Source organism: Lynx canadensis, chromosome B2 (genome assembly GCF_007474595.2).
Source record: "Lynx canadensis isolate LIC74 chromosome B2, mLynCan4.pri.v2, whole genome shotgun sequence".
Classification (NCBI taxonomy): Eukaryota; Metazoa; Chordata; class Mammalia; order Carnivora; family Felidae; genus Lynx; species Lynx canadensis.
This window is the reverse complement of record NC_044307.1, coordinates 35456150-35471972: the sequence shown is the minus strand read 5'-3', so window position 1 is coordinate 35471972 and position 15823 is coordinate 35456150. Positions and strand designations below refer to the sequence as shown.

Sequence of the window (15823 nt, the reverse complement as noted above, 5' to 3'; positions counted from 1 at the left end):
ACAAAGGGAAGCACCTTGAGAGAGAATCTTCCTCCTACAATAGAGTGCAGCTGAAAATAGGACTTCAGGGATGAAATCAGACTGTCAGTGGAATAATAGAGTTCACTATTGAAAAGAACCCCTTTTAGATGAATTCGTTTTGGTATATCTGTCACTGAACCATTATATAACCCTAAACAAATGAGGCAGTTTTATTTGTCTTGACATGAAAGGATTTCTGGGGCACCTGGGTGTCCAGTAGGTTAAGCATCCGACTGTTGATTTCAGCTCAGCTCGTGATCCCAGAGTCATGGGTTTGAGCCCTGTGTCAGGCTCTGCACTGTCAGTGCAGAGCTTGCTTGGGATTCTCTCTCTCCCTCTCCCTCTGCCCTTCCCCCGCTAATGTGCACGTGTGCGTGCTCTATCTCTTAAAGAAAAACATTTTAGGGGCGACTGGGTGGCTCAGTCGGTTAAGTGTCCGACTTCAGCTCAGGTCACGATCTTGCGCTCCGTGAGTTCGAGCCCCGCGTCGGGCTCTGTGCTGATGGCTCAGAGCCTGGAGCCTGCTTCTGATTCTGTGTCTCCCTCTCTCTCTGCCCCTCCCCCGTTCATGCTCTGTCTCTCTCTGTCTCAAAAATAAATAAACGTTAAAAAAAAATAAAAAATAAACTCCTTAGCACAGCTGGTCTAGGCCTTTAGAAAAAAAAAAAAAGAAAGAAAAACATTTTAAAAAAGGAAAAAAAAGGATTCCCGAGATGATTTTCTTTTATTTAATTTTTAACGTTTATTTATTTTTTTAGAATTTTTTATGTTTATTTTTGAGAGAGAGACAGAGTGTGAGCAGGGGAGGGGCTGAGAGAGAAGGAGACACAGAATCTAAAGCGGTCTCCAGGCTCTGAGCTGTCAGCACAGAGCCTGATGCAGGGCTCATACCCATGAACTGTGAGATTATGACCTGAGCCGATGTCGGATGCTTAACCGACTGAGCCACCCAGGTGCCCTGTTTATTTATTTTTGAGAGAAAGACAGAGCGTGTGGGGGGCGGGGGGGCAGGGGCAGAAGGAGTGAGACACAATCTGGAGGAAACTCCAGACTCTGAGCTGTCAGCACAGAGCTGGACATGGGGCTCAAACCCACCCACAAACTGTGAGATTATGACCTCAGCTGAAGCCGGACACTTAACTGACTGAGCCACCCAGATGCCGCACCAAGATGGTTTTCTTTAGTGAAAAGTACAAGGTGCCAAACTGTGTTTAGAATGCTATTTTCAGGGCACCTGGCTGCCTCAGTCGGTAGAGCATGTGACTCTTGATCTTGGGGTCGTGAGTTCAAACCCCACTTTGAATGTAGAGCTCACACACACACACACACACAAAATAGAATGCTGTTTTCAAAAAAGGATATATATGGATATGTTTGCGTATGCAAAAACTATGGAAACAAGAAACTAAGGAGAAAACGGGCCCACGGGGAGGAGAGCTTGGTCACCAGGGATGAAAGTGGGACATTTGCATTGTATACTCTTTTGCATTTTGTACCAAGTATAAGTATTATTTATTTAATAAACAAAATATATGTAAATACATGAAAGTTGCCTTTGGTGAATCATTTTGCAAGGTTCATTTGTAGTGCAAACAACCACTCCCTCATTTGCTTTGGAAATGTTGACATTTCTGTCCTGGATTTTCTTAAAGCATGAAATACCAGAGTCTACAAACCACACCCTGAGTGTTCTAAATTTGAGGTCACTGACAAAACCAGCCATGCAAGTGTGACTTTCCAAAAGGCCAAACATTGTCAAGAGAAGCAGAGTGAGTAGCAGGGGGCTTAATGCATGCCCAGCATCTGACAAGTTCAGAGGAGTGGGTGGAAGTAGGACAATATCCTTTCTTTATAAATGGGGAACCTAGAGGCACCTGGGTGGCTCAGTCGGTTAAACGTCCGACTTCGGCTCAGGTCGTGATCTTGGGGTTTGAAAGTTCCAGCCCCACATCAGGCTCTGTGCGGACAGCTCAGAGCCTGGAGCCTGCTTTCAATTCTGTGTCTCTGCCCCCCATCTCTGCCCTTCCTCTGCCTGTGCTCGCTCTCTCTCTCTCTCTCTCTCTCTCTCTCTTAAAAATAAATAAATAAACATTTAAATGGGGGGACACTAAAGTCTGAAGGGGAAGAGACGTGCCTAATAAAGATATCATGCCATTTGTGTCAATAAGGGAGAAAAATGACTCTATATGCATATGTGTGTAAAGAACTCTGGAAGGAGGGGAACCTGGCTGGCTCAGCTGGAGGGGCATCTGCTCTTAATCTCAGGGTGGTGAGCTTGAGCCTCATGTTGGGTATAGAGATTACCAAAAATAAATAAATAAATAAATAAATAAATAAATAAATAAATAATTTTTTTTTTAAATTTTTTTTTTCAACGTTTATTTATTTTTGGGAGAGAGACAGAGCATGAACGGGGGAGGGGCAGAGAGAGAGGCAGACACAGAATCGGAAACAGGCTCCAGGCTCTGAGCCATCGGCCCAGAGCCTGACGCGGGGCTCGAACTCACGGACCGCGAGATCGTGACCTGGCTGAAGTCGGACGCTTAACCGACTGCGCCACCCAGGCGCCCCAATAAATAAAATTTTTAAAAAGAACTCTGGAAGGAAACACAAAACACTAATATCAATGGCTAATTATGTGGAAATGGAAGGTGAGAAGTGGGAGGGAGGGAGACAGAGGTAGGAATGAGATTTTCATTTTGAACTTGAAAGAATCCTTGATCTATTTTTTGAATAGAACCCTGTTTTAAAACTTTATAAGGAGAGAAGCACCTGGGTGGCTTAGTCAGTTAAGCGGCCGACTCTTGACTTCGGCTCAGGTCATGATCAGGTTCATCAGTTTGATGAACTGTGTAAGGTCCTTTGCTGACAGCATGATCTGTTTGGGATTCTCTCTCTCCCTCTCTTTCTGCCTCTCTGCCCCTCTCTCTCTCAAATAAATAAATGTTAAAAAAAAAAAACACGTTATAAGGAGAGATGGGCCATGACATCTACATGACTTAAAAATTCAGTTTTCAGGGGCACCTGGGTGGCACCATCAATTAAGCGCCTGTTGATTTTGGCTCGGGTCGTGATCTCACTGTTGGTGGGTTTGAGCCCCGTGTTGAGCTCTGTGCTGGCAATGCAGAACCTGCTTGGGATTCTCTCTCTCCCTCTCTCTCTGCTCTTCCCCCACTCATGCATGCTTTCTCTATTTCTCTTTCTCAAAAAAAAAAAAAATAAATGAATAAAAATTAAAAATAAATAAATTAAAATGTTTTCAGTTTTCAAGGAAGGTATCATGAAGCTATGGTCTCAGAGATAAAGAATGTGATGTTGAAACCACAGGTCAAATCCTGCCGCTTCAAATGCCAATGACTGTGACTGTCTGAATTATTTTATCATATTGAGATTTGTTTGAGATAGTATGGGCCATCAGCTGGCTTAGATCTCATTTTTGATATTAGGCAGATTTGTCAAAATCATGTAATAATAGCCCATTGCTAGTTTGTGGATTCAGTCGTATGGAAAGGCACCAGAGGGGAGGAGAAAGATCAGTGGACAGGAAGTCAAGAAACCTGCCTCTAATGGAACTTTGCAATTTAATGTACCTGTGACTGTGGGCAACTTAATTCCAATCCATAGGCCTATATCACATTTGTAAAATGGAAGGATTAGTTGAAGTGATCTCTAGGTTTCTTTTTAGCTTGGATATTGGGTTTTGAAAGCTTTATTCACAATTTAGAACTAAAGGGGAATTTATGAGATCATATTTCAAAGCCAGGAAGTAGTAACAGTCTGTTGGCTCTTTTGCTTCTTTGATCAGAAGCTACAGAAGAACTAGTGAGTGATCTTGGCCTCTCTCTCCTATAACCACACACCCACACCCTGATGGCAAGTATCTAGATCTGTGTTCCTCAGAGCGTCTGTTTAGGGAAATGCTAACTAATGTTCTATGAGACATCAAATACATTTATGGCATCTTGTATAATAAACGTTCCTGATGGAGAGTCACAATGCTATTAAACGTCCTGAGAAGGCCTGCCATAAGGAAACTCACATAATTTTACTTAACCCAGCATGTTTCAAACATACGGAAATAGAACACTTTGGCATATCCTATCCTCTGTTTGGAACAAATGGGATTCACACGCCTACATTTTTAGGGAATTTATGAGATCAGCTATCAGTTGGCAGTTAGGACAGTTCTGGGACCTCTGCAAATATGGGAAGATCTAGTACATTCCTCAGGGAGCTTGGGAGTCTTGTGATTCTCACAGCTCTCCACCCCACCAGTTAAAAAAAAATCTTTCAACAGTGGGAGCCTCATGACCTCCTTTGTTTTGCAGGAAAGTTCCCATCTAAGCAAGGAGGTCGGTGACATCCCTATCACTGCTGGTTTTGATTTATTTTTGCTTTGGGGAACTTGTTTTCCTCACTCTTTTTGTTCAACAATTACTGTTCTCTTTCTTTCCTAGCTCCATAAGGTTTGTATAATTTCCTCCCTCCTAATATTTTCACTACCAAACGGGTAGGTGGGAAAGGTTCATGCATCATTTGGGTACTGAACCTGCTGGTGCTTCACATCCTTCATTTGTTTTTGAGAGTTTTCAGTCTCAATTCCCTCAATTCCTGACTCATCAGGACACACACACACACACACACACACACGCATGTGCATAGTCATTTGGAAAAAACTAATTTAATCTGTATTTCTTTTTTCAAAATAGTTTATTTATTTTTTAATTTATATCCAAGTTAGTTAGCATATAGTCCAACAATGATTTCAGGAGTAGATTCCTTAGTGCCCCTTACCCATTTAGCCCATCCCCCCTCCCACAACCCCTCCAGTAACCCTCTGTTTGTTCTCCATATTTAAGAGTCTTTTATGTTTTTGTCCCCCTCCCTGTTTTTATATTATTTTTGCTTCCCTTCCCTTATGTTCATCTGTTTTGTGTCTTTTTTTTTTTAATGTTTTTATTATTTATTCTTGAGAGAGAGACAGAGCGTGAGCAGGGGAGGAGCAGAAAGAAAGGGAGACACAGAATCTGAAGCAGGCTCCAGGCTCCAAGCTGTCAGCACAGAGCCTGATGTGGGCCTTGAACTCATGAACCGCAAGATCATGACCTGAGCCGAAGTCGGACACTTAACCGACTGAGCCACCCAGGCGCCCCCTGTTTTGTATCTTAAAGTCCTCATATGAGTGAAGTCATATGACATTTGTCTTTCTCTAATTTCACTTAGCATAATACCTTCTAGTTTCATCCACGTAGTTGCAAATGGTAAGATTTCATTCTTTTTGATAGCTGAGTAATACTCCATTGTGTGTGTGTGTGTGTGTGTGTGTGTATACATACACATACATACATATACATACCATACATATAATATATATTATATATATATACACACACACACATACACACACACATGCATACATATATATACTACATCTTCTTTATCCATTCATCTATCAATGGACATTTGGGCTCTCTCCATACTTTGCCTATTGTTGATAGTGCTGCTACAAACATGGGGGTACATGTGTCCCTTCGAAACAGCACACCTATATCCCTTGGATAAATACCTAGTAGTGCAATTGCTGGGTCGTAGGGTAGTTCTATTTCTAATTTTTTGAGGAGCATCCATACTGTTTTCCAGAGTGACTGCACGAATTTGCATTCCCACCAACAATGCAAAAGGGATCCTCTTTCTCCGCATCCTCACCAACATCTGTTGTTGCCTGAGTTGTTAATGTTAGCTACTCTGACAGGTGTGAGGTGGTACCTTATTGTGGTTTTGATTTGTATTTCCCTGATGCTGAGTGATGTTGAGCATAAAATCTGTATTTCTGAAGACTTCTCAATTATTTTGGCCCCATCATTAAGCAGTTTAAAGAAAATACAAATCTCGAAGCAGGCAAAAACGTACTGTGCATTGGCGTACCTGTAAGTCTGAAACCAAGAAACAATACGAAAAGCTACTTTTGCACTTAGTTCCTTTTTTACTTTGAGGTTTTCAGGATTTCTGCCTAAGCAAACCACCTTAGTTTTCTTTTTAAGATTTTATTTTTAAGAAATCCCTACACCCAAAGGGGAGGTTTGAACTTACAACCCCAAGGTCAAGAGTTGCATGCTCCATGAACTGAGCCAGCCAAGAGGCCCCAAGATTCCCAGTTTTATAACAGGTTTATTTAAAAACTCTTGGAAAGCCAATAACCTGTTAGTATACTAGATTATTCTTCAACCCCATGGGACTTGAGTTACATGATATGATTAGCACTTTTTTGTAAGTAAGCTCTACGCCCAAAGCCCAAAGCGGGGGCTGGAGATTACAACCCTGAGATCAAGAGTTGTACACTCTGCCAACTGAGGTAGCCAGATGCCTCAAATATTAACACTTTATGTCTTACTCTTTTCCCCAGTTCCAGACCCACTAGCCTTTTCCTTCTCTAAACACCGCCCCAAATTGTTCTTTGTCCCAGGGAAATCACCTGTTTCTAATCCATCAGGCTGACCTGCCATAGCTTCACTGGCTGAAGCTCATCCTTTTGTCAAAGACCACATGGGGCACCTGGGTGGCTCAGCCGGTTAAGCGTCTGACTTCGGCTCAGGTCATGATCTCACTGTTTGTGGGTTCGAGCCCCGCATCAGGCTCTGTGCTGACAGCTCAGAGCCTGGAACCTGCTTCGAGTTCTGTGTCTCCCTCTCTCTACCCCTCTCCTGCTCACATTATGTCTCTCTCTACCTCTCAACAGGCATCTTACCCCTGGCAGTGTGTGTCTCACCCACTGGAAGCAATGACATCAGTTGCCTCTGAATATTCCTTCCATGAGAAGATAGGAACCGTCCTCAGCTCCTGCTACCCCAGAGCTGCTCCAACTTTAACATGTATACAAATCCTGTAGGATTCAATTAAAATACATATTCTGATTTAGAAAGTCTGGGCAAAACTGAGATTTTGCATTTCTTTTTTTTTTTTTTTTAAGGTTTATTATTTTTGGGAGAGGCAGGGAAAGAGAGAGTACACAAGCTGGGGAGGGGCAGAGAGAGACACACACTAACACAGACTCTAAAGCAGGCTCCAGCCTCTGAGCTGCAAGCGTGAAGCCCAACGTGGGGCTCGAACCCACAAACCGTGAGATCATGACCTGAGCTGAAGTCAGACGTTTGACTAAGCCACCCAAGTGCCCCAAGATAATACTTTAATGCAATATTTAAAAAATAACAACTAATGTAAAAACTGCATGATGAATAAAATATCAGCATTTAAAATAAAGACAGGATCCAACAACACCAGTATTAGAGCGAGGCAAGTAAGGCCAAATTCTATGGGTTGTAGGGTCAGACCACACTCAGTCTAGGGTAGGTATTAAGCGACTGGTGGCACTTAGGTTTTGTGCCTACTTCCTGGTCACAAGTGAGTCTGGAAGAGCAGCATATTCTGGCTAAGCTATTCTGAGGAAAACCTTAGTATTTATTAGAGTTAGGGTAGAGATAAATCACTATAGAACTATAGAGAATAGAGGACAAAATACCTCTTGTGAAACTGGGGAGGCTCCAAGGAAAAGATAAGGTTTGAGCTGGGGAAAAGGGAAAGCAGAAAGAATATTGGATTTGCAATCAGAAAATGGGGTTCCTTTCTTTGCTGCTTGCTTTACTAGCTGTGACAATTCAGGCAAGTCACTTTGCTTCTCTGAGTGTAACTCTTTATGTGTTTACACTTTATTTGTAAAAACTCATCCTATGTGACGTGCCAAAGACTTGTGAGGATGAACTGAGATTAAATGAGTGAATGGGGTTTCTAAACTGAAAAGCACTATGCAAACATCTTGGACTGTTATTAAGTCCATAAGGAGGGACAGGATTTTGACAAAAGGCATTGAGGGAGAAGGGCCTTTGGGCAGAGAGAATGAAAGGTGAAGTGGTTTTTGTACGAGGCTAGACAAAAGGAAACTGGGCTTTGAAGACTAGGAAGATGAAAGCAGTCAAGGAATGCCTGTGTTTAAAGACCATTAAGGAAACAAAGCCCAGGACCCCAAGCTTGAAGGGTAAAACCAAGCTCTGTGGTCTCACAAGTACTCAAGAGTGAGACACCTTACTCTCACATTTTGCTTCCTAGATGGTCTTTTTGAAGGCAGGCAGGCACTATGTCTTACTTATCTTTGTTTCCAGAAGCCTGACACTTTCTGGCCAAGTGCACTGTGCTCCGTTCTCAAGGAATGAATGAGGGTCCGTCCAAAGGCTTGGGACCTCTACCCCAAGGGGTGGTACAGATTAAGTGGTTGGGTAGCTTTGAAAAGCAGGTTCTTCTGTGCACACTGGGATGCTCTCCTGATAGCCTGGTGTTAAGAGAGCTCACCAGATCCTAGGTAAGGACAGCACTCTTAAGGAAGAGTAAGATGGGGCCAAGGGCTCTAGCCGTCTTATTGCTACGATGACTGAAAAGGGAAGGTGGGGGGATGACGACTACACGTGTTAACATTTAATAGAACTACAGATGAGTGTGAACACGCAAGCACACACAGACGCACAAATGAGTGCACGGGAAACTGGTTAAATCTGAGTAAGGTCTGCAATCTAGTCAATTGTATTGGCGTTGTCAGTTGCATTGTGCCAATGTCAATTTCCTGGTTTTGACAATGTAGCATAGTTACGTAAGCCGGTGAGGGAAGCTGGGTGGGTGATGGGTATATCGAGACTTCCTTGTATTAATTTTACAGCTTTTTGTAAGTCTAAAATTATTTCAAAATAAAGCAAAGAAACCAGAAACAAATAGAGCCTCCCTCTCGAGCCCAGCCTCGCCCACCCCGACAGCGCCCCACACCTCACACTTCGCCCTCCGTACCCCCTCTCCTGCTCAGGTAAGGCGGGGAGAGCAGGAGCTGCAGGGCCGCGCACGCGCAGTCCTGAAATCCCCCCGCCGCGTCTCTAGGAAGTCACGCTTGCGCAGTCTTGGCCCTTGCCCGCCGCGCCTGCCCCACTACGCGGCGGGGTACTCGGCCGCCTTGGCCCCTTCGCGCTGCCGTCTTTTCCGGCAGTTGGAGCGCTTCCTGTTGTCCTCACCCGCAACCGCCCCTCGGCCCGGACTCCAGAGTCCCTGAGGCGTCCCCTCGTCTCTTCTGGTCGGCCGGGTGCTGCCGCTGGGGCTTCGCCTGTCCGCCGGTCGAGAGACATCGCTGGCCGCGCCGGCGTCCGCGGCTTGTCGCCGCCCCCAGCCCTTCTTCCCCCGGGGCTCTGGTGAGTGTCTCGCTGCCACTGTCTTCAGGCCATCCCAGGCTTTTCCCCTCGTCTCCTCCCGACTCTTTTTGGACTTCTCCCTTCCCGCCGACGCCCTCTTTCCAGCCCTGTCCTGTCGGCCCCTCGGCCGCCCTCCTCAGCCTCCTGACAGTCTCCCTCCTCTGGGTTTCCCGAGGGTCCCCTGTCAGTCCTCTCCACGTTTTCCCAGTCCCAGGCTCCCCACCCCATTCTTTCTTTCTTTCTTTCTTTTTGTGCAGCTGGGGCGGGGAGCCAGGCTGTCTCTCTTTTCCATGTTGCCAGCTTTGTCTACTCGTTGCAACAGCTCAGTCTCCTCTGGGACCTCAGTCATTGCCAGTTTTCACTTCTTTTGCTTTTTTTCTGGGGTCTGAGAACCTAAGAGCTGTTGTGTGAGGCAGAGGTGTGGAAAGCCCACCTTGGGGTGTGGTTCCTTTGAGTCTGCTCCCTTCCCGGTGGCTAGTCTTAGGGTACTGGGCTTCAGATATCTTAAAATCACAGGAAGATTGAGTGGAGATTTTTTTTTTTTAAAGAGTAGAAAAGAAAAGTCAATAAGGACTGGGAGGAAAGTCTGTGTCAGAAAGTGTATGGAACAGCTAGTAGAGAGACCAGATCTCCCGGCTGCACTTCGAATTGACCGAAAGACACAAAGAGACACTTGTTGTTTTTGAAATGTACAGAGGAAGGTTGGCGCGAGGTAGACCTTGTGCTTCCTCCCCCTTTCAGATCACCTTGGCTCTGAATTCGGATTAGCCAGGCAGCAGATGTGGTTTCCCTAAACGTAAAACATGACCACGATAATGGGCTCCACTGTCTACCCCAGACATTCGAGAGCGGCTTGCTCACCAGGGGACCAGAGCTCTATCCTCCAACTTTGTAGAGAAAACCACTTCACGTGCCAACTCCATCCCTACCAAACATACGTAGCCCCAGCTCCTAGTAATGGTCATAAAAGATGAGTGCCTTCTTCGTAAATCTTTATAAGGTGCTTACTAAGTGCATAGCATTGTGCATGAGACTGGAGAAGGATATTAAAAGTACTTGCTTCCCAGTGGCTTACAGTTCAGGAAGAGAAATTAGGATGCATGATTCTTCTTCTTCTTCTTCTTCTTCTTCTTCTTCTTCTTCTTTTTAAAGTTATTTTTTGTTTACTTTTGAGAGGGAGAGAGGGAGAGAGAGAATCCCAAGCAGGCTTGTCAGCACAGAGCCCGACGTGGGGCTCGATCCCCTGCAAACTGTGAGATCAAGACTGGAGCTGAGATGGAGAGTCGGAGGCTTGACTGACTGAGCCACCCAGATGCCCCAAAGATGGATGACTGTTAAGGAGTAGTCTTAGCCTCCGTGTTCATTTGCCCAGATGGAAGGTTCTGGATTGTCAGTCACAAAGAAAGAATTAGTGAGAGAAGGGGTGTTCATAGAGGTAACAGTACCATTGTAAAGTCAGTCAGCCAGGCATAGCCATCTGGGTTGAATAAAACAGTGGTTTTCATGTGATCTGCTTTTATGTTTGCAGTACCTACCCCTGCCTTACAAAGATCCAGTTCTCTTATTAAATTTTTAAAACTTTTAAGGGGCTCCTGGGTGGCTCAGTTGGTTAAGCGTCGGACTTCAGCTCAGGTCCTGATCTCAAGGTTCGTGGGTTCAAGCCCTGCATCAGGCTCTGTGCTGACAGCTCAGAGCCTGGAGCCTGCTTTGGATTCTGTGTCTCCTTCTCTCTCTGCCCCTTCCCACGCACGTTTTGTCTCTCTCTGTCTCTAAAAAAATAAATAAATAAATAAATAAATAAATAAATAAATAAATAAAACTTTTAAGAATTTCTCACCTACCTGTGTCTCCTTCTCTCTCTGCCCCTTCCCACGCACGTTTTGTCTCTCTCTGTCTCTAAAAAAATAAATAAATAAATAAATAAATAAATAAATAAATAAATAAATAAAACTTTTAAGAATTTCTCACCTACCTATTCCCTAATTCTGCAGAGTTGAAGAATGAAACAAACAGGGAAGGGACCTCCCGTAGTCTGTAGGTCAGGGCATGAAGGCTTGAATGGTCAAAAGCATAAGGGAAAGCTCTGTCTTATAAAAGGTACTTGGTTGACCCAGTAAACCTATAAATTGCTATAGGGCAATAGTAATTGTATCTTTTGATGAAAGGTTATTAGAATAGGCTCATCCTTTTATGAGTGAAGGAAGGGGAGGAGGAGGTTTTGAAGAAAGGTCAAAGGGAAGGATAGTGCAATCTTTGCTATTACATTAGAGACTGTACGTGAAGGTTGAAAATCATTCTGCTAGAAAATTTGTTAGCCTATTATATGATCATCTTTGAGTACGCTTCATATCCTGTTGATCTTTTTAAAAGCTTAGGAAGCCATGCCAGTGACTTAAATGAGTCAAAACTTTCTCCACCCCAGTATTTATATACCTATCAATGTAAATGTAATTTTGTTCTTTAATTTTGTTGACAACTGAAAAATCATTAACTTGCTCAACTTATGTTTATTAACCACTTATTATCTGGAAGGTGCTCTTTGTCTTAGGTTTAAACACTCTTCTAGTTGCATTTCTATGTTAAAATAATTTCAGTTGTTAAAATGTAACCACATCTGTGTATTTATAAAAATGTCTCCAGAAATGTTCAGACCAGGGAGGAGTACAAAGCACTCCCTTACTTCAGACTTGTTTTTAAATCTGGTTTCAAAATTTGTTCACCAGACTTAGAGTGCATGTGGTTTTCATTGTGGGTGGAGGGGGTATAGGCTGACAAATAAGGAACCACACCCAAGCTTCATAAACCAGAGGTTTTTGAAAAATCTACTGATATCCTAAAAACATTTGCGTTTTCTTTGTTTGGTATTAGCAGAAACTTCCCCATAAAAAATATAACATAATAACAAATAACATAAGGTAGAGCTGAGCTCACTTGAATTTGTGATTACTGATCATTTTGGCACATCATCAATAAAAACATTTGAAGTAGAGCCTTGATTTTGAATTTCTTTGCTCTCAAAGAATTATTCTTTTATATGATTTTCCCTGAATATTTTTTTAACAAAGTTGCTTAATGTTAAGCCTTTTGTCTTAGTAATAATAAGTATTTGCACATTCCTTAATAGCTTTAATCTATGAGACAGTTTAAAAAGCTGCTAAGTATGGGGCGTCTGGGTGGCTCAGTCCATTGAGCGTCCGACTTAGCTCAGGTCATGATTTTGCGGTTTGTGAGTTCCAGCCCCGCGTCGGGCTCTGTGCTGACAGCTCAGAGTCTGGAGCCTGCTTCAGATTCTGTCTCTCTCTCTCTCTCTCTCTCTCTCTCTCTCTCTCTGCCCCTCCCCCAGTCACACTCTGTCTCTCCTTCAAAAATAAAATAAACATTAAAAAAAATAAAATAAAAAATAAAAAGCTGCTAAGTATTAAAGGGAACCTGAAGGAAACTTTTCATAGAATGTACTATCTTTGAAAATGGCCCTTGGCCCCTCCTACTTTTACTCCGCTTTATATTGGGACGAAAGGACAGACTTAAAGGCAGGCAGTCATGTTGGAGGAAGGCATGATAAGGATAAAATACTGAACATTATTGCCAATGCTGGAGCAGGTCCAGATTGGTGAATGGTGTGGCCAAGTGTGACAATATGGGCTGGCAAAAATATCTGGGGTGGGGGTGGCGGATGAAATTTAAATTTAGGAAAAAATGTTCTATAAACTATTTAAACCTTGTTGGTATCAGTTTTCTCATATGTAAAACTAGGAGGTTAGGGTCCCTTGTTTTCCAGATCTCTTCCATCACTAAAATTATGATTCAGGTTATTTCTTTGTAACGATGTTTTTTTATCACAGTTACTTGTTTTAATTTGTAAATCCAAATAGCAAGCATTTATCAAATATCATAAGACATGTCAGTACATGAATACCTATAAATGGGCATTTTAGTCATAGGTTTTTTTTAACTATAGGAATGGCAGATTTAAAAGTTATTTGTAGTTAGGGGCGCCTGGGTGGCTCAGTTGGTTGAGCGTCCGACTTTGGCTCAGGTCATGATCTCGCAGTTTGTGAATTCCAGCCCTGTGTCGGGCTCTGTGCTGACGGCTTGGAGCCTGGAGCCTGCTTCAGATTCTGTGTCTCCTTCTCTCTCTGCCCCTCCTCCACTTGTGATCTGTCTCTCTCTGTCAAAAATAAATAAATGTAAATTTAAAAAAAAGTTATTTGTAGTTTAATAGTAATAGTACATATTCATTGAAGAAAATATGGAAATTATGGAAAAGCACAAACGAATAAAATGATGTATTGCGTTCTTACTGCCTAGAGTTAAGCCGGTGGTAACATTTTGATATGTATTTCAAATAATTCTGTGCACATCTGGTAAACACAAAAATCAATAATTTAATCAGTTCTGTTGTTGGATATTCAAGTTATTTCAAGTTTTCCTTTGCCATTACACTGCTACATTGAGTCTCCTTGTGTATGAATCCCTATGGGTCTTTGGTTTCTTTTAGGTAAATTCTTGGATGGCAAAGAATTATATCGTGTCTATATTATATCTTCTTAATTTACGCTTATGGTGTTACGATCTTGTTCTCTTCCTTTTTTTAAAATTAACAAGATGTTTTAAAGATATTCATGTCACTTTTAGGTACAGATAGATTTGCTTCTGACTACTGCATGTTATTTCTTTATGTGCACCCACAGCATTTTATTTATTTCCTTACTGAATTGGCTTCAACTTCCTATGTCACAAATGATGGCATAATAAACATCCCCTCTAATGCACATCATTGTGCATATCTCCTTAAGAGCATGTGTGACAATTTCTTTAGGCCTTATACCTAGAGATGGTATTTCTGGGTCATAGGACATTAATACACACTTATTTTCACCAAGTATTCTGTTTATGTGGCTTTTGTTATATATTTACATGTTTGTCTTCCAGAAAACTTGTACCAGTTTACTTTCCTACCAGGGAGGTGGGAGAGTGATTGTTAGTTGATGGATTCTAACTCCAAAACTAATACCTCTTCTTTTTTTGTTTCTAGCAGCCATGGCAATGACAGGCTCAACACCTTGCTCATCCATGAGTAATCACACAAAGGAAAGGGTGACAATGACCAAAGTGACACTGGAGAATTTTTATAGCAACCTTATCGCTCAACATGAAGAACGAGAAATGAGGTAAAGAATTTTGTTTGAGAAAATTGTGTCATGGTTTTGGCATTCGTGTCTAGTGTCACAAAACACATTCATAATACTGTTGAAAGGAGATAAGAATAGCAGCGTCCATATTATATCCTATCCCATTAGAATGGAAGGACAGTGCCATTGATTTCCAAAGTCCTTGCTATTAACCCACTTATTTCTACTACTAGCCAATAACACAGGGGTGCCTGGCTGGCTCAATCAGTGGAACATGCCACTCTTGATCTTAGGGTTGTGAGTTTGGGCCCCATGTTGGGTATAGAGATTACTTAAAAATAAATTCTTAGAAAAAAAATAACACAGAATTCCATAGTAGTATGAAAACATTGGCCAAATTCTTAGATTTATTGTTAAAGTAGTGCGATGTAGTAGAAAGAGCAGCCCTTATGGAATCAGACCTGGGTTTAGAATCCTGCCTTTACCATTTAGTAGCTGTCTGAGGCCAGGACCAGTTTCTTAGACTTTTTGTGTATCAGTTCCCAATCTGGAAAATGGGGATAATACTTGCCTCGCAGGATTGTTGTGGGAATTAGATATAACATATGTGAGTATCCACCATAGTGCTTCTCACAGAGCAATCACTCAGTCACTTAGCACCTGGTATATATTATTTATATAGTAACTCGTAATTAAAATTTTGTTCCCAACATTTTATTATGAAAATGTTCAGAAGTACAGAAAAGTTGAAGGAATTATACAGTGAATACCTGTATATACATCTAGATTCTTCAATTACCATTCATTGTTCTATCACATATCCATCTATCCCATCTCTATCCATTCATTAAACCATCTTAATTTTTTGCTGTACTTCAAAGTATGTTGCAGATGTCAGTATATTTTACCTCTTGTATAGCAAATGAGTTCAATGTGTGTATATGTATACATATATATATTTTTAAATATTTTAGTTTAAGCAGTTTAAATATTTATTCATTTTGAGAGTGAGAGAGCACGTGTGAACAGGGGAGGGGCAGAGAGAGAGAGGGAGAGAATCCCAAGCAGGCTCCTTACTGTCAGAGCAGAACCTGATGTGGGGCTTGATCCCACGAACTGTGAGGTCATGACCTGAGCTGAAATCAAGAGTCGGACGCCTAACTGACTGAACTACCCAGGCGCCCCACAAGTGTATGTACCTGTAGAACTGAAACTCCTACCAAGACATAGAACATTATCATCATCCTAGGAAGTTCTTTGATTCTTGGAGATGTTCCTTCAACCCCAGGCAACCACTATTGTAATTTTAGATTACTCTTGCTTATTCTATACAAATGGAGGTTGTAAATGGATTTATATATAGTAAGCACTCATTTCAGTAAGGCTTTTTTCACTTAGCCTAATGTTTCAAGGTTCATCCATGTTGCTGTTGTATCAATAGTTTGTTCCTTT

The 15823-nt window shown here is 42.2% G+C and overlaps 1 protein-coding gene and 1 long non-coding RNA gene across 4 annotated transcripts in view; both read left to right on the top strand.

The window, feature by feature from the left end:
* The first annotated feature begins 1337 nt into the window (after positions 1-1337).
* Positions 1338-6940, top strand: LOC115513867. Its single transcript, XR_003968817.2, has 2 exons — positions 1338-1790; positions 6758-6940. It is a non-coding gene; the product is annotated as an uncharacterized LOC115513867 (long non-coding RNA).
* A 2028-nt stretch (positions 6941-8968) lies between these two features.
* The window catches only part of STK38 (serine/threonine kinase 38), a 42424-nt gene continuing 35569 nt past the window's right edge, over positions 8969-15823 (top strand). The window contains exons 1-2 of one of the 3 annotated variants that reach the window (XM_030315373.2): positions 8969-9239; positions 14278-14410. In XM_030315373.2, the coding sequence (XP_030171233.1) occupies positions 14280-14410 (131 nt within the window). In that variant the 5' untranslated portion in view covers positions 8969-9239; positions 14278-14279. Of the gene's footprint in view, positions 9240-14274; positions 14411-15823 lie in introns of all 3 variants that reach the window. The other 2 variants (XR_003968815.1, XM_030315374.1) reach the window with 2 other exon arrangements.